Source organism: Notamacropus eugenii, chromosome 1 (genome assembly GCF_028372415.1).
Source record: "Notamacropus eugenii isolate mMacEug1 chromosome 1, mMacEug1.pri_v2, whole genome shotgun sequence".
Taxonomy (NCBI): domain Eukaryota; kingdom Metazoa; phylum Chordata; class Mammalia; order Diprotodontia; family Macropodidae; genus Notamacropus; species Notamacropus eugenii.
In genome coordinates, this window is record NC_092872.1 from 305,003,289 (window position 1) to 305,030,806 (window position 27,518).

Sequence of the window (27,518 nt, forward strand, 5' to 3'; positions counted from 1 at the left end):
TTCATGTAAATCTTTCCAGGTTTTTCTGAAGTTACATCACATTCATATTCCACTATATCCATATACCACAACTTGTTGAGACATTCCCCAATTGATGGGTATTTCCAGTTCTTGGCCACTATAAAAAAGAGCTGCTATAAATATTTTTGTACATTTGGGTCCTTTTCCCACTTTTATGATCTCTTTGGGATACAGCCCTAGAAGCAATATTGCTAGGTCAAAGGGTATGCACATTTTTATAGCCCTTTTGGCATATTTCCAAATTGCTCTCCAGAATGGCTGGATCAGCTCACAGCTCCACTTACAATGAATTAGTGTTCCAACTCTCCCACATCTTCTCCATCATTTATCATCCTCTTGTCTTATCATGTCAGCTAATCTGATAGGTGTGATGTGGTACCTCAGAGCTGTTTTGATTTGCATCTCTCTAATTAATAGTGATTTAGAGCACTTTCATATGACTATATATATCTTTAATTTCTTCCTCTGAAAACTGCCTGTTCAATGGTCATCTGACCATTAATCAATTGGAGAATCATTTGTATTCATGTAAATTTGATTCAGTTTTCTAGGTATTTTAGAAATGAGGCCTTCATCGCAGACTCTAGTTTCACCTACAGTCTTGATGACCAGAGGCAGCCACAGAGGTAGATGTCTTCCCCTTTCCTTCTCAAGACTATCTCCTATTCTCTCTCACACCATCTGACCAAGCTGAGCTTTCTCCTTCCCCTCCCTTAGAAAATGGTAATTCTCCAGGGAATCTGTGCCCACATCTCAAATGAGGAGATTGAATTAAGGTCCCTTGCAGCTCAAAATCTGTGATCTTATGATCCTATTTTATGTAGGCTTTTACTTTCTTCATTCCTTCCTCCATTCCTAACATACACAGAGACCACAAAGTCATAACAATTCTATGTGGAAAGAGATGAATATAAAATTCTGTCTTCTATCCGTTTAAAAGAGGGTCTTCTAGGAGGCTTTTTAATAAAGTGGAGCATTTGCCTTTCCAGTCAGGCTTACCATAAAAGTCATCTCTCTTCTCTTTGGTGAAAGTCTGAAATCTAATGAAGTTAGAAGGTCATTTTATACTTATATGACAGTCAAATCCAACTGTTGATAGAAAATTCAGTGTTCTCTGGCTCCTGAAGGGAAACCTTGTTAGCCTAATTGCTTTATATAACTATTCTTCTTTGAGATCAAATAGAACTGTCAGAATGGGAAACAGCCTTTGTGGCCAATGCCTTTCTTTTAACGAGTTTAAAAGGACAGTAAAGCCCCCTTTTAACAAGGCTCATTATTACAAAGATTCAGATTACCAAAGATGAAAATGTCCCACAAAATAGATGATAGAAGCCTTATAGTGGATAACATAATTAGTCTGTAAAGCAGGTGTTAGCCACGTGTCCCAATACCAGTTTTATAAAGGGGATAACACTATATAATTATCTCCTTCCTCCTTCCATTTATCTAGACTGTGAGCACCTTGACAGCAAATGCTGGCTTACTTTTCTGTTTGTATCCCCAGCACTTAGCATGGAGCTTTGCACGTAGTAAGCACTTACTAAATGCTTTATCTGTTTGAATGTGTTCTGGATTCTAATTTGTACCTCTCATGCTCTCTTCCTTTCCATCTTTGTTTTATGAAAAATTTGCTGTCAGTATAATAGATTTTTAAATTTATTTTGCTTTCCATGAACTACTTGTGTCTAGAAACTGAGAAAAAAAGTTTTTTTTTCTTGTCAGTCCTTGTAATAGATGGGATCTCTTCTTAGGAAGAGTTGGGTGAAGCTTTAAGGTTTTTTTTAGTTTCATTTCATTTCAGTTTTCAGTAAACAAGTATATTTTCTTTCCCTCCTACCTACCCTCAGTTTAAAAGAAAGAAAAAGAACATGACTAATGTGAAAATATGTTTAATAGGAATGTATGTATATTGCCCATATAAGATTGCATGCTGTCTTGGGGAAGGAAGAGGAGAAAATGTGGAACTTATGGAAGTGACTGTTGAAAACTGAAAACAAATAAATTAATAAATTTGGAGGGGGAGAAGAAAGGAAGAAAAAATCCTTGCAACATAGATAGATAGATAGACAGACAGATAGATAAGTAAAAATAAATTCCCATATTATCCATGTCCAGAACTCTCTTTCACTCTACATTCTAAGTCCATCACCTCCTAGTCAGGCTCTAAGTCTTGACAGAAATTAGAGAATTTTCAGATTCAAATCTTTCAAAGAGCATTTAATCTATACCTTTTTCCAGGTAGAACAACAATGATGGACATTTATTTAGTTTTTTAAAAGCATCTATGGAAGATTACTCAACGTTCTTCTAGAAATAGAGTCCCAATTCCAGTGCTGAAACTCACTACTGAGATATTCTTGATCAAATTGGACCCAAACTCTTTTTGTAGCTATTTAAGCTTATTTCCTCTTACGAGCACAGAGTGACATAATTTAGAGCTGTAAGAGACTTCTGAGATCATCTGGTCTAAACGCTTCACTTTTCAGATGAGGAAACTTAGACTTGGAGAGGTTACATCTGATGTGAACATGGAGAATAACCAAGTACCTACCTCTGAAAAAACAATCTAACTCCATCCCCAAATGTCCTTAAAAAGTTCTAGACAATCTCCCTCCCATTCTCCCACTTACACCAGCACACCAAGTGTTCCACCTATTACTCTCTTAAGGAGTACCCTAATTAGCAGCCACAGTTGGAAAGTCAGGGGTTGGGGGGAGGAGAGGGAGAATAGCCTTAAAAATGGATTGGGGTAGTTAATATAGTGTAATATCTTTATAAAACTAGCGTTTGGGACATAGGGGCTAATATCTGCCTTCCCTTTTTGGGGAGTGGGAGCCAGAACAAGTGATCTGTTTGATATATTTCCAGTGAGGAAATTCCCTTTGCCAATCAGGCAGAGGTTTTGCTCAGCAACTTAGAAAGTCTTAGAAAATTGCCTGGAATAGTGAAGGGTTAAGGGATTTGCCCAAGGTCACACAGCCAAGATCAGAGTTAGGGGCTTGAACCCAGGTCTTATACCACAACCACCTCATAAACTAACTGTTATCATCCGTCAGCCTTCTGAGGATATAATTTCATCTGAGGTATGTCTGAATCACTGTAGTAATTAATCTTGTTAGGGTGAGATTTTCTTGAACAGTCTCAGTTACTTAGAGAGACTGCCTTTTGGGGTGGAATTAGATTCTTTTTACATGGCAAGGGCTCTCACTTTTCCAGTCTGTAAAGCCACTTTATTGGCGCTTGAAAACACTATGATTCTTCTGTGTAAATATGTACAGTCTTCCATGAAGTCAGTGTTTTTCTCCATCTTTAACAGAGTCTGCTGCTTTGAACCACATGCCCTAGAGAAGGTTAACTGAGGTCCTGTTCTTGAGACTCAGCTTAGAGACTAATGAAATTGAATACATTGAGTTTGATTTATAAGCTCCTGGCCTGCTTCTCTTTCCCAAGTTCCTTATTCCTCCTCCCCTCTGGCTTATTTTTCTCCTTCTTCCACTGCCCCTCCCCTCAACTTAACTATTCAGGTAGTTTGGAATAAACAACTTAACCTGTTTTTCAAAAAAATTTCTTGGACACTGGTTACCAATTTGAATAATAACAGAAATAAGGAAGAATTCTCCTATAAAAGGATAATTTTAATATGCCTAAAATGATTTTAATATAACATAGATCTATGTCACTCATCTGCTCAAAAATCTTCAGTGGCTCCCTGTTGCTTTTAGGTGAGAGTACAAACTTGTCATCAAAGCATTTAAATCTACCTCCCACCTACCTTTCCAGACTCATTCATATTACTACCATTCATTGCACTCTTCATTCTACCCTAACTGTCCTGTTAGCTATTTCCTGAGCTTAACATTCCATCTCCTACTACTGTACAAGCTATGTATCCTACACCTAGACGGCACTCCCTCCTCACCTCTGCCTCTTGGAATTTTTCTTCCTTCAAAGCTTAGCTCAGTGGCTACCACCTCTAACTTATTTTATCCAAGTAGATCTTCCGTCTCAGTTCTCTCCAACAATGAAGATCACAGTCCATCCATGCTTGCCAATTATATGTAACTCTTGTCCATGGTGTCCCATAAGGTCATCATGAGGATTACCCCAATGTGCTAGAAGCTTCCTTCTGAAGGGTACCAGTGTGAGGGTACCAGTGGAGTGCTCTGGCTGTCCACCATGCTCTTTTTGCATAAGTAGGGCATGATGGCCTCTGTTGTTATTCCTCTCTCTCCTGACATTACTTTGTAGCATATAAGCCCCTTGATGGCCACAACTATTTTGATTTTGTAGGCACTTAAGATGAATTCCATTGCTTTGTGTCCCAGTTGAATTGGGATTGAACTGAACTCAACTGAATTCAATTCAATTCAATTATACTCAATATATTCAATTCATTTCCTGGAAAACCAGTGAGCATTAGTTGCCTTGAACATTAATTAAGCTCCTACTATGTGTCAGGCATTGTGCTAGGTTCTAGGGATACAAAGAAAGGTAAAAAAAACCAAACCAGTACCTCAAGAAGCTTCCAGCCTAATGAAGAGACAACATATAAATAATTTTGTACAAGCAAGCTACATACAGAATTGGAAGAGACCTCAGCAGACAGTTAATCCAACCTTTACACAAACGGCCTCTTTTTGCTGGGAATGTTATTGTATACCTGGAGAAAAAGAGATGAGACATTTTAGTTTTAAGCCCTCTTGATTTTCCTTATCCTTCAGGCCTTTATTTCAATCCGCTTCCCCACCTCCATCCTTCCTGGTGCTCATGATCATCCATTTCAAAAGTGTGTAGCTGGCATCCTACATCCCTTTACCCTGTTAACTTTCCACCCTACCTGCCTTGTCTCATCCCTGAGCTCAGGTAAACCTTGCCTTTTGCTTTCTCTGCCCTTGACACCAAGTGGAAGTATTCGTAAAGAAAGTGATGTGATGATGCTTATATTCTCCACCGCAAATTCATTTTATCTGAACTCACCTGAATCTATCAGCCTGTTCCATAACTCATCTAGTTGATTCCCTGTGGCATTCCCCACAGCAACTGTTTCAAATTTTCCACTCTCTTCAGATCTCTAATCCTAGTCATACTTGCCTTATTCTCAGCAAAGAACCTCACCTTCTGTCTTTCAGCTTCTTTTCATTCAAAACCTGTCAGTGACTCCTGATCAAATACCACTTCCTACAGAAAGCAGTCTCTAATCCTCATCACCACCCCACCCCCACACCCAGCAATGGTTCAGGTCTTTCTATATCCTGAGTATTGTGTTTATACCTTATAATATTGGTTTGTACTTCTCTTGTAATGCACCATGTTCCACCTTGCACCATTTGTATTGTGTACTTCTCTTATTCTCTCTTTACCTCCTAGTCCTGACCCATGCTTCTGCCATACATCTTCCTAGATCATGAATTCCTTGAGAGGAGGAACTGTGCCTTACTCATCTTTGTATTACCCACAAAGCCTTATCCAAGTAGATAATAAATAAATGTTGCTACATAGAGTATTCCTCCTCTTTCCCAAGGTTAGTCTCTCCACCTCTGTTCTTGACTTTCATATCTCCTCTAGGACTTTACTCCATCAATTTTTCTGTGCCCTCTAGCATTGTCAATCTCTCCTTTTCTATTGGTTGCTTACCCTCTACTTACAAATGTGCTGAAGTCTCCCGTAACCTAAAAACAGAGACCAAAAACGTCCCATTTCTTGACTCAAGTATCTCTTTAAGCCACCATCTTTTACTTCTTTCCTTTTTTTTAGTAGCAAGTAGGTATAGAGTAGTCTCCAACTACCACGTCCTCTTCCTTAATACCAGTTTATTCAGTGCCTTACAACCAAGCTTCCATCCCCACTCTACTGAATCATTGCTCTTAGAAATAACCAGTAATCTCCCAGTCAACAATTCCAAAGACATTATATCTGTCTTCATCCTTCTTGACCTCAGTCCTGAAGAATTTGGCACTGCTAACCATCCCTCCTCCTAGAAATTCTTTTCTTTGCCACTATACTATCCTGAGTTGACTCCTGCCTCTGACTACTCAGTCTCCAGCTGCTTCCAACATACATCTTAATCACCATTACTGACTATCTGTGTGATTTTAGGCAAGTTTACTCTGAGCATCAATTTCCTCATCTTTAGATGGATGGGCATGGACTAGATGACCCCTGAAGATTGTTCAGCTCTTGATCTGGTTTCTTATTCTTTTGTCCCTAAATATTGTTATTCCCAAGGCTCTATTTTAGCCTTCTTTTGGCAGTTCCATCTGCTTGCAGAACTTTATCACCTCCATTCAGCTATTTCCCAAATGTATTTCTCTAATTCCATCATCTGCCTTAACCTTCAAAGCTATACCTACTACCTGTTGGACATCTACATCTCTTGTGCCATCAACACTTCAAATTCAACATGTCCCCAAACCAAACTCATCACCTTCTTCTCAAAACCTATTCCATGTTTTTATATACCATGTTTTTGTTAATGGAGCCATCATCCTACCAGTCACCCAGAATGCAATGTTAAACTCATCTTCTACTTTTTTTTATAACCAATTAACAGGTTTGGCAATAATCCTTCTTTTACATTTCTTCTACTACTACTAATGGTGATGATGGTGGTGATAATATTTGTACAGAAATTTAAGGTTTGCAAAATGCTTTCTATTATCTCATTTGAATTTTATAATAACCGTCTAAAACAGGAATCATGGGTGTTATTATCTGTATTTTATAATTAAAGTGTCTGAAACTAAGAAAGGTTAAATGACTTTCCCACGGTTACACGGCTATAATGGGTCAAAGACAGGTTCTAGCCTCAGTCTTCCTGGTTCTACCCATTCTATAGCATTCTTGTAATGGACTTCTTGTTTCCATTCTCTTCCTATGTCTGATCCATCATATAGATGCTGCTGTTAATAACTAATATTCATACAACGCTTTAAAGTTTCAAAGGACTTTACATACAGCCTCAGAACAACCCCAGGAGGTAGGTGCTACTATTATCCCTATTTTACAGAGGAGGAAACTGAGACAGATTATATAACTTGCTCAGGGTCACAGAGTTAATGAGTGTCTGAGGCTTGGTTTGAACTCATGTCTTTCTGACTTCAGGTCCAGTATATTATTTTGTGCTTTCCAGGATAATCTTAGAGAAATAATGGAAATTTAAGGTTGGAAAAGATGGTATATGTTATAAAGCATTGAATCTGGAATCAGAGGACATAGGTTCAGATTTCAGCTCTGCTTACTAACCATCTGTGTGACCTTGGACGAAACACTTTCTCCTTCTTCCCTCACCTTCTGCCTCCCCTCCGCTTTGAGGCTGTATTTTATTTCTGAAATGAGGAGTATGGACTCAGTGACCTCTTATTTCTTCTTTATTTTACAGATAAGTAAATCAGAATCCAGAAAAGATAAGGAATGTATTTATTCTAGTTAGTGGAAGAACTTAGGACTAGAACCCAGGTTTTCTGACTTTGTATCCAATGTTCTTTCCAGTTTAAAATGCTGCCCCTCCATAAAGCACTTCTCACATTGTGTCACTGCCTTGCTGAAAAGCTTTCAGGGGTTCCCTGCTACCAATAAAATGAAATTGAGAGTAGTCTTCCCTTTGACATACAATGTCTCTCTGGCTCCAATGTGCTAGGTTTCAAGATGAACGAAATTCTTGCAGTTCCTTGAAAATAGCCTGTGCTTTCTTCCCTTCATTCTATATACTGCCTCATTGATTGGCCCAAGCCCCACTCAGAGGTCTTTGTTTGGACCCTGATGGCTCAGAGTGAATGTAAATCGTAATTGTTTCTCTTTTGGTCAGAAATCCTGAAAGATTGATTTTTTTAGTTAGGTAAAAGGGGCCATTCCTTGACTCAATTCTTACCTACCCTTAATCACTGAATGAGTGTTGCCTCTGTCAAAGTGAGAACTCAAAAAGACTAAGGGCTCCCACTACATGGGGCTACCTGCAGTAGTCCTGATCTATATCTTACTACTGGACCCAGATGGCTCCAGAGGAGATCATTAGGCTGGTGACTTTGCACAGCCCTCCCTCACTTAAATCCAATTCACTTGGAAGTCATGGCATCACCTTCCTTATCTCATGGTCCTCTTCAAGAATAAAGGACAAAGAACAAGAGCATACTGCCACAAAGTTCCCTCATCATAGAATGTCTTCCTGCCCCTAAAATCTGCCAACCAAAATCTTATCCATCCTTTAGATACAATTGAAACACTAGCATTTCTAGGAATCCTGAGTCCTTTTGTCATGAATGATCATTCCAAAAATTCTATAGCTACCCCTTTCTCGTAGATCTTGTCCTACATAAATTGTATCACAATTATTTGTTTTAAAGCATTGACAGTCTAATCCGCCTTACTAAACTGTGAACTTTTAGTGAGCTGGACTTAGTCTTATACATTTTTGTATCATCCCAAAGCCTCTAGTGGTGGTAGATTACTTGGTGCCCACATGACCTTAAGCAATTCCCTATACTTCTCTGAACCTGGTTTTTTTTTTTCATTCATGAAATGAAGAAATTGGCCTAGCTGTTCCAAGAGGTTCCTTCCAGATAGAAATCATGGTGATGAGGTTCTGGGGTGATGGGGGACCCCAAAATACGTACAGTCCGGGTCATGTTCGAATGAATTCGACTCAAGCCTCCTTAAAGCCAAAGAAAACAAAGTTTATTAAAGATTCACCAAATTGGGTTGCCTCTTAAGGAACCTAAGTATTTGTAACACTTGTATTCACAAGCAGGCCAGATAGAATACCAACTAGACAGAGTCTGAGCTAGATTGCATCTGAGCGCCTTCATGGAGGCAAGATGGAACTTAAATACAAAAAAAGAGTATAGGAGGGGTGGTGGTCTGGTAGTCCAGGGTGATGGGAGGAGGGATTTAGGAAGGGTCTTGAGGAAAAGTCCAAGGAGGGAATCCAGGGAGGGTCAAAGACTGGAAACAGCTGGAGGCTATCAGGAGATATCAGACAATGGAGGGTTTGGGTGGGAAGCAGGTGGGGCAATCCAGAGATCTTGATAGCGGCAGTATAGGAATGGATAAAGATCTAGATGGGAGTGGTCATCAGCCTAGGGAATGGGGTTTTGATGGGATCAAGGGGGGGAGGGGGGGGTGCAACAGAGACCTGAGTAGAATGATAATGAAAAGCCCGTGGGCTTCCTGAGACTGCCTGAACAAATGGGAAAATTAGATTTGAGTAAGAAAGGCCAGATTAAGTGGGAAGATTCAAGGAGAGCTCAAGGAGGCTCCCAGAGTCTGAACCCTATCTTTAGGATCATAGGTTCCTACATTTAGGTCTGAAAGGGATCCTAGAATTAATCTAGTTCAACCCCCCTCACTTTCCAGATAAAGAAATTGAGGCCCAGAGTCCTCTAATACTGGCAGGATCAAATATAAAATTCTCTTTTTGACTTTTAAAACCGTTCATAAGCTGATCCCATTTTACCTTTCCACTCTTCTTACACTTTACTCTCCTCCAAAGACTTTACAATTGACACTGACTTCCTGTGTGTTCCTCCCACAAGATACCCCATCTCTCTGAATTTTCACCGGCTGACCCCCATATCTGAAATTCTCACTTTTCTCACCTCTAGCTCCTAAATTCCCTGGCTTCCTTCAGATTTCAGCTGAAATCTACTTTTTTCCAAAAGCCTTTCCTGATCTCCCTTAATGCTAATGTCTTCCCTCTGATGATTTTTTTCTAATTTGTCCTGTATGTATCATGTTTGTGCAGTTACCTATGTGTCATCTCCCCCCTTGATGTCGCTGAGGGTGCTGACTTTTTACTTTTCTTTGTATGCCCCACCTGTAACTCAGTGGCACATAAGGTTTGTTAACTCGACTGAAATGACTTACCCAAGGTCACATAAGTAGCAAGCAGACTTTGAATCCAGATTCTCTGACTCCCAAACAAATACTCTTGCCCCTATACCGTGCACCTACTTGGTAGTCTTCTGGGTGGTCACGCAGAAGATCTCTTAAAACACTAAGGAAAAGTAGTTATCAAGCGAAATGCCAATTCTGTCTCTCCCTGAAGCAACAAGCCACAGATGTCCTGTGTTTTCCTATAGAACCCTATCCAGAGCTGCGTCCCAAAAAGCACAGAGGACATTTTCTTGTGATCTTTAGAGTTAGGCTACCTGTGACTCTTTCTGGGAACTACTGAGTACCTTGTAACCAGCTACTCCTAGCATCTCTACCTATAGGGACAGCTCCCACCTGCTAACCTCAGAGACTTTCGTACCCCTCCCCCCACCAAAAAAAAAAGCGCCAAATGGAGTAGGGGTGGATTAGACTGGGAGGGAGAGGGAGGGAAACAGTGTCTCAAAAATGGGAACTTCTGGTCACTCCCAGATATGTAGCAGTATAATGTTTCTACAAGCATCTGATATAAAGAACAAGTGGTACCCTAGCTCTCACAGGGCACCCTCTTCTTGCATAATTAACCCTAATTGGCAAGCCTAAGAAGTTCAAATAAGCCATGTGGGAGTGTTTCCTTTCCCCATATGCCGAGTTGGATTATTCTATGTGAGTGAGCTTCAGAAATGAAAGCTGTTCTACTGGGAATTTTATCTAGGTGTGCTTTCTGAGGAAAGAAAAGATCTATTGGATTTTTCCACGTAATTTTTATTTTACTTTTTTCCGTTTTAGAAGAATTGTCTCACTCTCCTCTCAGATGAAGCAAGCATGAGCTTGCTTTCATAAAACTCAAACAGTATGCTTCCAGAACTCCTGTTAGACTGAATTTGACTGTAAGAGATTTATTTCCTTAATCTATGTTTAACTAGAATTTAATTGCTTGATGAGTTTCTGAATGTCCCAGTCAGAAGATCCTGTGATTCATGGCCTTGGCATTTATGTTTAGTCCCATCTTTAATGTACCTCCACCTGGGAGGGAGAAGCCATTAAACCCAATCAATAACTCTCTTTATTAGCTCCCCTTTGAAGGTTTCTAGCATGCTGTCCAAGATTCTTCCTTTCAGATTTGCTTAGAGGTTTCAGTTTTGAAGTATCTTCCTCTCTCCCTTTCTTTACCCTGTATTATAATTTTTCAGTGGAAACAAAGCAAGAGTCTTCACAGCTTCAGGCATCTACTGTGGCATTCTCCCAATCTGATTTCTCTTCATCTTAGCACAGAGTCTAGCACATAGTAGGTACTTAATAAAAGCTTATTGACTGAAACTAACCTTACAGAAGTTTTCTGAATATACAACCATGGTTGAGTCTAATCAGGGAACATTTGTCTAAGCATGAATAAAACTGTTTTGTAATCTCATATTAAATATGGAGGGATTAATTTGTCCTTATTTAAGGAACACTTCTGTTGTTTGTTTTTTAAAAAGTTATTTACCTGAAAGGATTTTCTTCTTACTTGAAAGGGAAAAACAGTTATAAAGTTTGGTTTAGTCACTTTCTGCACATGAAAAATCAGTGATCCTGGACTAGGTTGGTCAGGAAATAAGTACATATCTTTGTTGGCCACTTTGTGAAATAGAGTTTAATTCCTTACACCTTAGTAGAAATTCTGCATTGGGGGAGGATGCCTAAGATCCATGTGACTGTAATTATAATGGCTTGCATGCAAGTAAGATATCCAGCTTACAAATGTAAAGCCACTTAGTGCTTAGAATATGTAGGAATGTTCCCTTTTCTTTTTTATCTATATGATAATTGATTCAAAGTCATTCAATCCAGAATCCCAAATAGAAAGTATTTTATAAGAAGTTTTCTACCTAAAACTATAGTATCTTTCTTTCAAAGGGACAGGAGGACCACTTGGCTGTCCTGACAGCCAGAGTACTCTATTTTATTTTAAGTTTTTCCCAACCGACTTGGTCTGTGCAAACAAAGACCTGTTTCTCTCTGTGGTTACATCACAGTAGGAAAAAGAAAGGCAAGTATTTCTTCTCAGAAGAGTAGGCAACAAGTCCAAAAAGGAGTTCCATTCCCAAATGAGACTCCCATCTGGAGCTACAATGTGAGAGAGAAAGGCAGTCTTTATAAAGAGTTTCTCTTCTTAGAAAAGAAAAAAATGATGTTTACATAATTGAGAACTGGACACTCCAACTTTCTTTTTAGTTTTTATGGTGATGCAGACCACCTGAAATGGAAGTGGTAAAGGCTATGGTTATAGATGTATTTCCACTTTTAAAGAATGACTCGTGCTGAATGTGTTCTGCCCTAGGGTAATACAGATGGAAAATGTAGCCAGCTAAATAAGAACCATCAGAAGGATACCCATAGACTTTTCAGCCATTGCCAACATATTTCTTTGTATAACACACCAAATGTATATAAGTTGACCTCATCTCTCTCTCTCTCTTCTCTCTCTCTCTCTCTCTCTCTCTCTCTCTCTCTCTCTCTCTCTCTCTCTCTCTCTCTCTCTCTCTCTCTCGCTTTTTTAGTTCATGACTAAGAACCCCAACTTGCGGTTGGGAAGTGTGACTCAGGGTGGTGAGCATACCATCTTAAGACATCCATTCTTTAAAGAAATTGACTGGGTCCAGCTGAACCAGCGCCAACTAGAACCACCCTTCAGACCTCGAATCGTAAGTGTCCAAGGACAATATGAGAAAAGTCTCTGTTTGTCCATTAATTGAGCCTCAGAACATTCTCCAGAAGTCATACAGGTAGAATGTTCCAGTCTAGCTCACACTTTTTAGTGTAGCCTTCACACTTTAGGTTACAATTATCTTGCTTGGTGGGTGTTCACTCCTGATGTCCAAGTCATTTAGTGTTTATTGCTTATACATCCTTTCTTTCTGCCTTTTCACATTCTTCATGCTCCTCAAACTCAAGTTGAAATCTACCTGAGTTCTGCTTGTCCTGAGATTCTCCCAGATCCAAGACCCTTACACCTCCCAAGGGGTTCTGTGGTTTGGATAATGACTAGTTTAGTATCAGTACAAGAATTTCCTTGTGTTTCCTGACAACTGAAGGCTCTGTAGCTTTCCAAAGTCCCTGTGGAAAATAGAAAAAAAATTAAACTTTGTTCTCTTAATCTGGTCTCTGGCTTTTTAAATTAGAGAGATCATATTTTTAACTGCAGAACTCAGAAACTAGTGGCTGGCACTACCCCTAGTGCTCTGTGCACAGCTGTTTACAGTGGAGCTCTCAGGGAGGCAGCTGTTGAGCTAGGTAGGTGAGAGGAGGAGAGCAGGGCAAAGAATAGGGGGAAGATTTGGGCACCAGAGAACAAGGAATAAAAGGGATGGCAGTATTTTGACCGGTACACACACACAGACACAGACACACACACACACACACACACACACACACGGTATGAAAAGCTCTAGCATTGCCTCTGTGAATATTGTTTGAAATCTTTCCAAAGGTATAAAATATGTAGCTAGTTTCATCTCCAGTAGCCCCAAGAAAAGCTAAATGTCTTTTCCATTTACTGTGGAGAATGTACCCCTACCAGGAAGGCTCCTCAAATATGTACATGACATGGCAGCATGGCACAGTGCGTAGAGAGCCAGCCAATTAAAAGACAGTAGGTAATTATTTCCTACCCATCATCTTACAATGAAGGCTTTCAACAATAAGTATTCATTTCCTACTATGTATCTTCACTGTCCTAAACATTGGGAGAGATGCACAGTTTAAATACAAAGTCCCTCTTCTTATGCTTATACAGCATTTGTTATTGTATGTTTTGAAGAAATAGTTCAAAGCATTAAGAACGAAGCAAAGGCTTGGCAGATTCGATCTCTTTGATGATGCTAAAGTTCCTTAACCTCAGTGCCTGAAGTTGACCTACTCAATAAGATTTTCTTGGGATTAGTAAACTTAATGAGTTTAAAGGCATTGAAAACAGTTCTGTAGCACTGCATTTTGATTACTAATCATAATTATGCATTAGTGTAATAGTAAAATTGTCAAATTAAAGATTCTAAAGTCATTCTTTGAAATTCCCGGAATGTGCCCTAATTGTCTAATGCAAGATGATTCAAGTCTTAAGTTTACAAAATCTCCTCTTTGTTCTCTTTTTGGTTCACAGAAATCCCGAGAAGATGTCAGTAATTTTGATCCTGACTTTATAAGAGAAGAGCCAGTTTTAACTCCAATTGATGAGGGACATCTTCCTATGATTAACCAGGAAGAATTTAGAAACTTTTCCTATGTATCCCCGGAACTGCAGTCGTAGCCTTAAGAGATGTAGAAGATGACAGATTTTTCCAGGAATTTCCTTCTGAAGAAGTATTTAGCCATAGCCTTATTTTATAACAATGATGTTACCTTAATGTGAAGAACATACAGAAGAAGAAGAAAAAGAATACCGTGGATTATGTGCAACGCTGTCTTTGAGGACAAATCTGTATAGTCCTGGGATGACTGTGGTCCCAGTTAATTCAGAAATCAGACTAAGTGTTGAAGTACTGGGTTCAAGAGTAGTGTGCTGAAGAGTAATCTGGGTTTTGGGGAACTTAGCAATAGCAAAAAGGAAGGAGTAAGACCTACAGAGAGCATGAGCGGAGTATCTTAGCATTTCTGAGCCAGACAGACATTTTTGATAATGCAGTGGCAAAACAACCTGGCACTGCCTGCATTTCAGGCACCAGGTGGCAACTTGGGAAACTTCAGGGAGAAGTAGTTAAAAGGAAAAAGGCTCTTACCTGCTGATGAAGAATTTGACGCTCTCCTCTTCCAAGGGACTCAATGGCTTTCTTCCTGACTGTGGAGCAACCATGTAAAGTACTTTACTGTGCCGAAGTCTAACAAATAAAAGCGAAAACCTAACAGCAATGAAGCAATCAACACCACCTTACCATTGTATGTGTGTTTCTGAAATGATAACCGATACAAGGTTCCCCTCTGTTCTGTTTGTGAAATATGAGATTATTGTTTGCATTCTGTGAAATGCCTTTAACTTTAAACCATCTTTGTGTGCATGCCCACTGTTTTCCCCTCGAAGGATAGGGCTCTCTTTTCAAAATAGGACAAGGAAAAGGGAAGGGAGCTCAGGATCAGCAGGTGCATGCAAACAAAGAAATCGGGCCTTAGTTCCCACTTTTGTGTCTAGTCAACTGGATTTAAAACTGCTTTTGTGTCCATGAGGGAGGGAGGATTCCGTGTGCAATGACCCTAGCCTCTACTATTAGCTCTACCTGTACTTTTGTTGTTTATTTAAATTATGGTTTAAGTGGAGAAGTTATTATGTGTGTGCTGATTAAATACTCCATTAGGGTTTTAAATAAAGATATGCCCAAAGTATTTGTGAAGATATTCTCTGAGTTCTAAACGTGGCTCTTTTCTCACTGTTATGAAATGGGATCAAGCCCCTGGTAATTGCCTGTCTCATGCTTAGTGAGTTCTCCACTGGGAAATGAGTTTCCCAGCAGGCTGGATAATAATTATGCCTTATATGCAGAGAATGTTTTGACAGTTTAAAATGTATGTTGTCTAATTATTCCCATTATTTCATTTTATTCCCACACCTATCCTGTGAGTTAGAGCAAGGCAGATGCTCCTTCACCAAATACTTATTGAGTTCCTAAGATACTGTGATGTATCCTCATTTTACATATAAGGAAACTGAAATTCATTCATTCAACAAGCACTTTATTAGAAGATGTTTGTAGTCAATGAAATTAGGTTCAAATTCCAATACTGCTACCTAGTATTTGTGTAACTGTATCAGTAAGCACCACAACATACACAGGGGGACCTGCTATCACAGTTTCTTTGATCTACTTCTCTAAAAGGAAAGGCAACTTTTTAATTTTAATTTTAATTTTTCATTTTAATCAAGCACACGTATCAGAGAAAATCAAAATCAAAATTTCAGAGAAATCAAAAATCAACAGATAGCACTTCCAAACTGTCTGACCATTAACATACATACATCTTTACCAGAGAAGGAAGCACCAACATCTGGGTTTTCAAAGCCTGGGGGACACCTTAGCAGCTTCCCACAACCTCATCTGGCACACAAAGCTTCTTCCAAAAACTAAGCCCCAAAGTAAGGAGTATTTATACACTTTTCAGAGCCAGAGGGCATGACCCTCTAACCCCATGCCTCAGTAGAAAAAACAAAAGGTACTTGGGACCCTCCTACAAAACAACTCTCCTAATCAAACTTCCTTCTGTGGGCAAGCCCATCAATGAGTGGGGAAGATCTTTAATCACATTCTAATAGGGGCATCATACTTCTTGATTATTAAAAAGCAAAAGATCCTACTTTTCTTGGCCTCACAGTAACCTTGGGCAAGTCACTTAATTCCTTTGGCTTCAGTTTCTTCATCTGTAAAGTTGGAGAAAGAAAAGAAAAGGCAGTTTACCAAATGTCCCCTTAGGTGCCTTTCAAGCCCTAAACCTATAAAAACTAAGTTCCTTTTCATTTGAAAGGAACTGAAATAGGCCTTGTTGGAGATATAGAGAAGGAAACCTGGTCCCTGCTATTATGTGAAGCAACAAGACATGCTAAGTAAGTAGATAAGAGAGTTGATCTTGAAGCTGGGAATGCCTGGGTTCAATCCTGTTTCTGAAATGGACTGGAAATGGTATCCTGAGCAGTTATCACTTACTCAACTGAACACTGAACTTACTCTACTGAACTCCTTAAGTTCTGTGTTCTAGTAAGCTCTCTAAGGCTCAGAGAGTTTCCAAGAACCTAAACTTCTAAGAGAAATCAAGAGTTACTGCAACTGTAAGAAGCTGTAGAGAATGTGCCAATTGGAATAGACAGAGGGAATTTCCTCATCTGGGAGTTCTCTATACCACTGCAAGTCTCAGTTCTGCCATCTTGGATCTTTATCCTCTAGTCTCAGTCATTTACCACCCTAATAACACAGAGCAAAGAGAGGCTGAGAAGCCAAAAGAAAGAATTTGCATTCATTGCCCTAGAGGGCAACCCTGGGAGGTAGGTGTTATAATTTATCCCATTTTACAGATGAAGAAACTGAGGCAAAGGTTAAATGACTTTTCCTAGATTCACACAGCTACTAAGTGTCAGGGAAAGGATCTGAACTCAGGTCTTCCTTACTCAAGGTCCATTGCTTTACCATTTAGCAGCCTCTGATTTTATATATATATATGGAATTCTTCAGACTTTATGAGCTTGATGGTTGGATTTATTCATCCATAGAACTGAAGGAATCAGTGATGCGATGAGATGATTTCTAAAGTATTTTCCAACTCTAGAACCAACCTCCAATCGTACTGCTTATAAAGTTAGGTTTCTGGAATGATTCCAGGGGTTGAATTAACAAGGGAACAGCCACTTGTTTTATTTTAACATTGGCTGTAATTTCTTTTTCATGCCCTTAGAGAAAGGAGGGAAATAACATCTTTCATCTATGGAGTAAGAAGGAAGAGAAAACTGTTGATTCCCCTCTTTTGTGGAAAGGCCAGTCTCTTGTAATCAGTTCTCCAAAATCTTGCTTCACAATTTAGAAAAATCAGACTAAGCCTACCCAGCAGTAACAGCCCAGGGCTGGATTAGGAGATGTTTTAATATGACCCAGCCAGTCAAGAGGTGCTGAGTCAGCTATAGCTGGCCAGATTCCCTGACCTTAGTTAACAGGGCTTTCATGATGAAATTGCAGTGATTACTCACAAAGCCATTTCAGCTACAGAATCTAAATGAGGAATCTTACTACACCCTACATAATCTTTCTCCCTTACCCCACCCCACCCCCCATCTTCTAATTCATTTCACTACTGTATAACTAGCCTACACAAAGTAATGGAATTGTTAGAATACCTACAAAGCATTTTACCTGGGCTTGTCTGTTCAGATGGATATACTCTAAGACCAACTAAAATGTTTTAGAACGTTTGCAAAGGGTGGTGGCCCTCTTAATGATGAACAGTAGGAGAAAAAAATAACAGTGAGGCGAAGCTTTATTTGTTAGTCCCAGGTTTTAGATATTATATGAGGTCTCATTTGTATATGAAGACCCTGGAATTTCTAGCATCAGAAAGAAACGGAGCCTTTTATGAACTGAAGCAATCAGAAAATGAACCTTTGAAGCAAGAAGTAAAGGAGCTCATGGGAAGGACTTAGGGAAATTCGAAGTTTCAATATTTTTCAGGCCCTTTCCCTTCCTCAAATGGAAAGGCCTCTAAGAGTTTTAGGGGAAAGATCACTAGAAGTGGAGAAAGGAAACCCAAATTAAAATTGACTCAGTGGCCAAGGCAAATCTCTTAAACACTCTGTGCCTCAGTTGCTCCATCCATAAAATGGCAATATTACAGCAGCTCTTTCCAGGTTGTCATCAGCAAAGCACTCTGCAGATGTTAAGCACTCTACAAATGTAAGTGGTGGTGATGGTCACTGTGCGGGGTCACCTCCACCACCCTAACCAGGCCCACTCCCCATCTTTTGACAAATGAGATACAAGCAAGAAAAGACATGTAACCTGCTGTGTAAGCTGCATTTTATAGCAATAGTGATAATTTAACTAAGTGGCCAAGAACCTCAGCCCTTTATCATTTTTTTAACTTAATTAAACGCAAGCTGCTTTGAATATGTTCCAGCCGAAGGCTTGGCTTTGACTGTTCCCTGTAAAAAAAGCTTTGTGTCATATTTATTTCCAGCCTTTGATTCACACCCAGTTGTTTAATGTGGTAGTATTGATTTAAACACAATAGACAGTAATTCTCATTGCCTTTGGCTCTACTTCAAACTGGGTCCTTATAACCTATTGCTATAAGGTCCCAGGATAAAGATTAGATAAGCCAATAGAAAGGATACTCCCTCATCATGAGACCCTCACCCACCACTGAAGTGAAGGTTTGACAGGGTAGAAGTCAACTATATTCAATTACATTCTCTTCCTTATTTTGAATTTCAACCAAAGCAATACTATAGATTCTATTCTGCCCTTCCATAGAGTATTCTTTTTTTCTCTGTCTCCTAACTCATTTCCATCCTACAATTATAACTCAACCAAGATGATCAGATTCCTTCAGATACCGTGGGTGAGAATGGACCTTGTTTTCTCTGGGAACAATAACTATTGATCCTGCTTTGGCAGAGCAGTAAAAAAAAAAAAATTTACATGTGGGCAGGGCCTGAAGGTCCCCCAATACTTTTCCATCATTTCCCCATCTTTATCACTAGCACCCTTTCCTGATAAGGTAGAGAATATCTATGAAAATATTCCCATAGCTACACCAAGCGCTGCCATCATCTATGAATTCTGACAGCTTACAGTGACTAAATGTGAAGCAAACATTTGCAATACTGTACTCAGATTGCAAAGATCCTTCCACCAAATCTGAGGCCATAGTTCAGACCTGAGAGAGTCCCGTATTGACAACTGCTGTATCACTCCCAAGGCTGACACATAGGAAGTAATTGATAGGTGCTTATTAACTGATGCTCAGAAGGAAAAGATTCTCCTCCCCTCACTGGAAGAGTGGCAACGTGTCAGGTCAGCTTTCTTACTCTGATGTGTCTGATAACTTCAGCTTAACCTATTTGATTTCCTTTTTAATTCTATGTATTTTATACATTTAAGGACATTACTCTGAAAAAGGGACCATAGTGCATTACTACATTGCCAAAAAGAGTCCATGACACGTAAAATAATAATAGTTAACATTTACATAGCACTTTCTATGTGCCAGGCACTATGCTAAACACTTTACAGTTAGTATCTTTTTTAATCCCCACAGCACCTAGATGCTATTATAATCCCTATTTTATAGATGAGGAAACTGAGGCAAACAGACTAAGCGACTTGTCCAACTTCACACAGCTAGTAAGTGTCTGAGGCTAAATTTGAACTTAGGTCTCCTTGACTTCAGACTTGGCCCTCTGTGCCACCGAGCTGCCCTAACATACACACACACACATGCACACATGCACACACACACACACACGTGCATTGAGAACTCTTGTGTTTGAAGGAATTGCCAAAGGAAGCAGGGAAAGCTGCTTTTTAGAAATTTGAAAGACTCTTCCCTGGATAACCTGAGTCCAGCCCTGACATGAAACAGGTAACCTCATGTGATGACTGGAGGAAGTGAGCCTCTACAGGTGAGTTATTATCACAGCAAGAATCCTCATGCTCATTTGTCATTGTATCTGTTCTATAGTCTCTCAGAGGAATGAAGTGCCAAGGATCGGTCAGGGATTATTTCAGCCCCTAGTCTCTAATTTTGAAAAACATGATCTATTTTGTATGAGACGTATTTGACTTCCCCTTTTCAAAACTAGCCAGAGTAGTCATTTGAAGGGCCCAAAACAGCAAGGCCCAAACAAAGCAAAGGGTTCTGGCTCTTTTCTCCACTGATAATCCAATTAAAGCAAGAAGTCAAGCTTCCTTTACTTTCCTGCTAACTTAGATCTGCATCCCAACTAACCACATGACCCCAGGGTCAAATAAATCAAGGGGCACTGGGTTTCAAAGCCAATGAGAGGATAATTGATGTAAGAACTTCTGGCAAATTCTTCAACTGGGACCTTTTCCTCCTATGCCTGTTGGTTCCCCCAGGCTCCTGGTCAGGGGGGACCCATTCTGTTTAGTTCTTATGACTGAGTTTAGAGTTTGCTCCAGGGATATATTCTTAAGTAGAAAGAACAGAAACAGCAGTGAGTAGATTCCCAGTCCAACAGGCAAATCAAGGTTACATTAGTAATGTTGTGTCTGTTGCCTCATACGTTTGAATGTTCAGGAATGTGGAGTTTGGGTGATTTTCAAACCTGATTTACAGGAAAAATTGGGGCACAAAAGTATCATTGTAACAGTTTTGGCTCAGCCTTGGGAAAAGACCATTCATCTACACACTCAGGGCATTTCAGTTCCAGAAACAGGCATGTGATTAGTCAGATGCCAGCCCTTTCCCTGTTAGCTTCCCAAAATACCTTTCTGTCTTCTTATTTTTAATTATTTAGTTTTTATTTTTTCCCCAATTACATGTAAAAATGATTTTTAACATTTGTTTTTAAAATTTTGATTCCAAATTCTCTCCTTCTGTCCTTCCCTCCCCACCCCACCACCATTAAGAAAGCAAGCAATTTGATACAGGTTATATATGTGTGGTCATTGTAATAGTAAGCACCCAGACATACACAGGAGAGCCTGCTATCACAGGTCCTTTGATCTGCTTTTCTAAAAGGAAAGGCAACTTTCAAGCGGTCAGCAATCACTTCAATCAAACACATGTATCATTCACTTAATTTGGGGGCAAAAGCACCTTGAACTTCAGAGAAAGTACAGAGAAATCAAAATCAATAGACGTGCTTCCAACTGTCTGACATAAGCAATACATACATCATGGATCAACAGAAAGATCCAGCTGTCTGACCAATGCATACGTACATAGCTACCAGAGAGGGAAGCACCAACATCTGGGCTTTCAAAGCTGAGAGGATACTTAGTGGCTTCCCAGAGTCTCATCCGGCACACAAAGCTTCTTCCAAAAACTAAGCCCCAAAGGAAAACTGCACCTCAGAGTCTTTATACACTTTTTAGAGTCAGAGGGCATCACAACCCTTGAGAACTAGTGCCTCATTAACAAAAGGTGTGGGCCTTCCTACAAATCTTCCCAGGACCGTTAATGAGTGGGAAGATCTTCTTGAATCATATTATTCAATCAGAGGCACTTGATTACACTAAAACAAAAACAGCAAAAGATCCTACTTTGCTTGCCATTACAGTCATGCAAAATATTTCCATGTTAGTCATATTGTAAAGGAAAACACAGACCAAAAAAAATCCCTTAAGAAAAATAAAGTAAAAAAAATATCCTTCCATCTGCATTCTGACATCATCAGTTCTTTCTCTGGAGGTGGATAGCATTTTACATCATAAGTCCTTCAGAGCTGAGAAGAGCTATGTCATTCACAACTGATCATCCTACAGTATTGCTGTTACTGTGTACAATGTTCCCCTGGCTCTACTCACTTCACTCTGTATCAGTTCATGTAAGTCCCTCCAGGTTTCTCTGAGAGCATCCTGCTCATCATTTCCTATAGCACAATAGTATTCCATCACAATCACATAATACAACTTGTTCAGCCATTCCCCAACTGATGGGCATCCCTTCAATTTCCAACTCCCTACCATCAGAAAAGAGCTGCTGTAAATATTTTTGTACACATGTATCCTTTTCCTCTTTATTTTTTATCTCTTTTGGGATACAGTCCTACTAGTGGTATTGCTAGGTCACACAGCATGCATGGTTTCATAGCCACCTGGACACTGTTCCAAATTGCTCTACAGAATGGTTTAATCCAAATACAGTCCTTGAATCCAAACTTCACAGAACAAATCCACTTAATAATAGAATGTGTTCTGTAAAACTTGGACTCAGTCAGAAGGTTGCACCCAAGGACTTAGAAGGCTACATGTGACCTAGAGGCCACAGGTTTGCCATCCCTGGATCAGTTCACAACTCCACCAATAGTACATCAATGTCTCAATTTTCCCACATCTCCTCCAACATTTATCACCTTCCCCTTCTGTCCTATTAGCCAATCCAATAGGTGCAAGGTAGTATCTCAGAATTTTTGAATTTTCATTTCTCCCATCAATAGTGATTCAGAGCATTTTTTCATATAGCTATAGATAGATTTGATTATTTTATCTGAAAACTGACTGCTCATGTGCTTTGATCATTTATCAATTGGGGAATGGCTCTCATTTTTATAAATTTGACTCAGTTCTCTACACATTTGAGAAATGAAGCCTTTATCAGAGAAAACTGGCTCCAAAATTTTTTTCACAGTCATGATTGCTAATGTATTTCCCTCCCTCTTATTCTCTCTTCTCCTCTTACTGTTTAGTCTATTTTCTATCTCTTTTCACCCTGTCCCTCCTCAAAAGAGTTTTGAGTATGTTCCTCCAATAGAACAGAGGTGTTGAAGTGACTGGGCATTTACTGGGCAGACTGTGTCAAAATGTACACAATATACACCCAAAATACATCAAAACATTTTGTAAAACCCCTACAGGCTTACAGCTATCTATCATATTGAGAACTACTCAGCTATTATAGTAGATAGATGGTTATCTTGATTTAAGCTCTACCCTCTACTTAGACCCAGTGTCCTATTTCCATCATGAAATTGGATAGCATGAAAAGATTTAGGTGGAAAAATTAATGTGAGTAAGTCCTCTCTTTAATCTAATTATCTTCCGTATCTATTTTTTCTTTGAATGTTTTTAGTAAGTTGAATGGCAAATAATGATACCTTTCTTTTTTAATTTCTCTATCTACAAATTCTGGTCCATTCCTAAATTTGAATTTCTCCTGATACTACTGGGTTCTACAAGCAAATCAATTAGCATTTCAGTTTTCTCACTATAAAATAAATATGGTGAATCAGGGAGTGATGGTGGTAAAGGAGACAAAATGGTATTTAGTAAATACTATGTAGGACTTGAAGTCAGAAATACTGCCTTGAAGACAGAAACAAATCCTGCCTCCAATATTTAGTAGCTATGTGACCATGAGCCACTCAATTAACTTCTTTTAGGTTCAGTTTCCGCATCTGTAAAACTGGAATAATAACACCTATAGTGCAGGAGTTCTTCATCTGGAGTCCACAAACCTCAATCATGGATACGTTTTCAGGGGTCTGCAAGCTTGGATGGGAGAAAAAAAAATACATCTTTATTTCCACTAGCCTCTAACTGAAATTTGACATTTCCTTCCATTTCAATTAAAAAAAACAACAACAGAAAACCCCCTCATTGTTCTGAAAAAGGGGTCCACAAGTTTCCACAAGACCATGAAAGGGATCAATGACATAAAAAGATGAAAAACTTCTACTCTAGTCAATCAATCAATATGCATTTATTAAAATGAGTACCTAATTGAGGGTAAGATCTAGAAAGTCACCAACCCTATGGACGGCTGAAGAAAAGGGAAGAGATGTTTGGATGTAAGGAGACTGAGGAACTGGGAGGTTAGGGAGTTTGAGAAACCTGTATGTGAATATTAATGTCCTCTGTTATAAGAACTTACACTGGGTGGAGAAGAAGACAGTGACTCAAGTGAGTCTTTCCTTGAGAAAGGAGAGAGTATGGCCTAGAGGTGGGTATTCTACAGCTGCCATAATTTAAATATACTAGAAAACTTTGAATGACTGAATCACAAAGAAGGAAATGTTGTTAAGTGATGGAGATAAGGGGAAAGTCTAGAAGAATGTGTATGAGGGTCAGGAGGATGTTGGTAAAGAGGAAGTGAAAGTACAGCTGTGTGTTCATTCTTCGTTTTCAAAGAAGACCATGCCATCAGAGAAATGATGACGTGATTTGCACTTGACTTTGCTTTGAGTGAGGGAGGGCTGTGAAGGTCACCAGCCTCACTTTCCCCTCCTGAGCCATCTGGGTCCAGTGACCAGATAGTCATCAGAATGACTGGAAAATGTTGAAGACAGACCTGTGCGTAGACCAAGCTGCCTGAATGGGAAAGTACAGCTAATTCTGGATAGAAAAGCTGGAGATGAAATGTCAACATATAACTGGGTCTCAGTGAGGGCCAGTAGATAAAAAAGAAGTATGAGAGAAAAAGGTCCAGAAGAAAGTTAAATTTGTTTACTATGGACAGGAACTCCAGAGGGTACAGTGGAAATGTTGGTCAGGTTTGCAATGAGAGACGTAGGTGGAGTAGAGGATGGGGATGAGAGAATTGAGGGTGAAAATTGGGGATAGTTTGCTTCTGTGTAGCTAGGGATACGAAGATAAATGGTAGCAACTTTAGAAAGAGCAGTGGTTGACTGTAGTAAAGTTCACAGTATCTACGGGATATTGTAGAAATCACCAGGCTACAGCTGCTTCTGCTCCTTCAGGTTGTCTGGGAGAGGGTATGGAGTTTGATTGGGAGATAATAAACAGATATCTGTAATACTTACTAATTCAACAGGATTACTGAGAGGTTTAAATTATCCCAATCTAGTCCCTGCCATTGTAACCATTTTTAAAATTTAGTTATCTATTCATTCATTCATTTATTTATTATAAACTACGTTATTCCTTTTTACACTCTACAACCTAGCCAATTGGTCTCACATACGCACAACATCTCCTATTTCTGTCTTTTCATTTACTGGCTCCAATACCTACCCCATCAAATAGAACTAGTTTCTTTAAAACTCACACACACAAGCTGTGTCCTCCAATAAAATATAAGGTGCATGAGGGCAGGAACTAGTTCTTATTTTGTCTTTCTATTCCCAGTGCCTGGCACAATACTTAGAACATAGTAGGAAGTAACTAATGCTTGTTTTACTAATTGAGATAAAGTTTGTAATGTACTTTGCCAAAGATTTACATAAATGTCTATTATTATACTTGTCTAAGAGTAATCATTTCAAATACAGTTGATCATTTTAAGTTATCTTTTAAGTCATCATTCACATAAACATGTTAGATGTTTTCTGTTTTCCTGTTTTCTTTCTCTCCCTTTTCCTCTCCTTCTCCAATGTCTCTGTCTTCTCCCCCCAATTCTCTGTCTGTCTGTCTGTCTGTCTCTCTCTCTCTTTCATCTTTCTCTCTTTTTCTCTTCCTTTCTCTCATATAATCAATAATTTGGACACTACTGGCCTATTTTTAATCTCAGTCATTGGAGAATACAGTCTTTCACAGAAAATTGTATAGGACTAAAGCCTAAAAAGGGAACAGTAGCTAGAATTGAGCCTGATGAGATGAGTCAAGTGTGAACCATGGGGCAGTTTATTCATCCAATAACCCTTTGATAATTTATGTGCCAACTCAACTTGACATACTCTGAGTTTAATGGTTTCTTTTCCTTCCAAGACCAGGAGCCCTAAAGATTCCTCAGTAGGCACACTCATGTGTTTCTTTTTGTCCTAAGAGTCCTTGGAAAACATGGATCCTCATGACATCCAGCCCAGTAAATTAACAAACATTTTGCAATTTCCCAGGAAGAATGAAGGTGGAGGTTCTAAGGAGTTTTTAATCTGGAGTTCACAGACCACTCCCTTCTCTGCCAGGGTGCATGGATAAATTTTAAATGGATCCATGAATTTGGATGTAAAAACAAACATTTTTATTTTAGTGTAATTTGCTTCCTTTGTAATCCTATGTCTTTCATTTGTGCATTTAAAAACATTATTCTGAGAAGAGGACCATAGGTTTTGCCTGACTGCCAAAGGGGGTGCCATGCCACAAGAGCTATTGGGTTAAGAACCTCTGGTTCAAGGGGTTTGCTTGAGATTGTGCAAAGCCTTTATAGACTTACTCTGTCATCACCTCTAAATCCGTCGAAACAGATCTAGTTTCATAATTTGTGAAAAGCACAGGAACTTGAATGATTCATCAGTGAGCTTAAATGCTGGATGGGAAAGAGAATTTTGGACAATTCTTAGCAAACCAAGATGGTTTGGGGTTAGAATAAAGAAGAGGTTGGAAGGGAAGGAATTTAGGCAGGGCAATCCCAGTATTACAATAACCTGAAAGATCTGGTGATGTTACCCTACTTCCTTCTTTTCTCCCATTTGTTTCTTCCCATTCTTCTAATTTCTTCCCATATCCTGTGGGATAGAATATATTCAATAAGTATAGGCCATTATTTCCTTCCATTAATTTTATGAATCTGTAGAGTAAGTTTCCTTAACTCTTTTTGTGCTATAGATCCCTTTGGTAGTCTGGTAAAAAGTATGGATCTCTTTGCAGGATAATGTTTTTAAATGTCATCGAAATGTTGTCTTAAAAAACAAGCTTATGGACCCTATGTTAAGAAACCTAGATGTAGAACAAGCTTCTCCTGCTATCATTCAAAGACAATGGTATCTATCTGGCTCTCAAACAGATCCACTGGCTTTCCTAAATTTCATATAGTAACGGACCTGGAAATGAAATTCACTTTTACTTTCCCTGAAAAGAACTACAGGACCATAGATTTTGACTTAGGAATTGTCTTGGAGGTAATTTGGGTGAATCCATCATTTTATGGATTATTGAAGCCCCCAAAAGAGAAGTTACTTGCTTCAGGTCAGCTAGATATTTCTTGATTTATTTTTCTTGTTTTTTTCTTTTCTTATCTACCCACTAGCACTGACTCAGTTCTCCTGAAATATTATATAAAGACTTGGAATCTAGGTTTTATTCTTACTAGCTGATGCCTTGGGATATTCTTTGTCTCCTATGTACCCGATTTCTCATCAATACTATGAGAATAAAAATATCTATGCTATCTATATCTCAGAGAACACATACAAGAAACCAAAAAGTGATATATATATGTTGGCTATTATTATAGAAAACTGTTGACTCCATGAACTTTATAAAGTCCTGCTGTGCTAGATTTGGTGACACCAACGTGGTAGCTACTCTCTAGTTACTGCCCAAGCAGTTTTCTTCTATCCTGGGGGCCCTACAAAAGGAACTATCCTTCTCCCCCACCAGTTTCTGAGGGCATTAGGCAGGAAAAAAGTCATTTTGCAGGGCTCAGAATTTTAACTTTGTACATAACTGGAGCTATTAATTTGCAGATATTTATGAAGCAATATGCCCCATGTTTGAGGATTATTTTTATTAGCTACTCCTCACAACTAGACTTTGAAGTTTGGT

The 27,518-nt window shown here is 39.1% G+C and overlaps 1 protein-coding gene across 1 annotated transcript in view; it reads left to right on the forward strand.

The window, feature by feature from the left end:
* Nucleotides 1-15,252, forward strand: part of PRKCH (protein kinase C eta) — a 278,008-nt gene extending 262,756 nt beyond the window's left edge. Inside the window, exons 13-14 of the mRNA XM_072629398.1 lie at nt 12,429-12,572; nt 14,027-15,252. Coding sequence (XP_072485499.1) covers nt 12,429-12,572; nt 14,027-14,173 — 291 coding nt within the window. The 3' untranslated portion in view covers nt 14,174-15,252. The remainder of the gene's footprint in view (nt 1-12,428; nt 12,573-14,026) is intronic.
* Nucleotides 15,253-27,518: the final 12,266 nt, after the last annotated feature.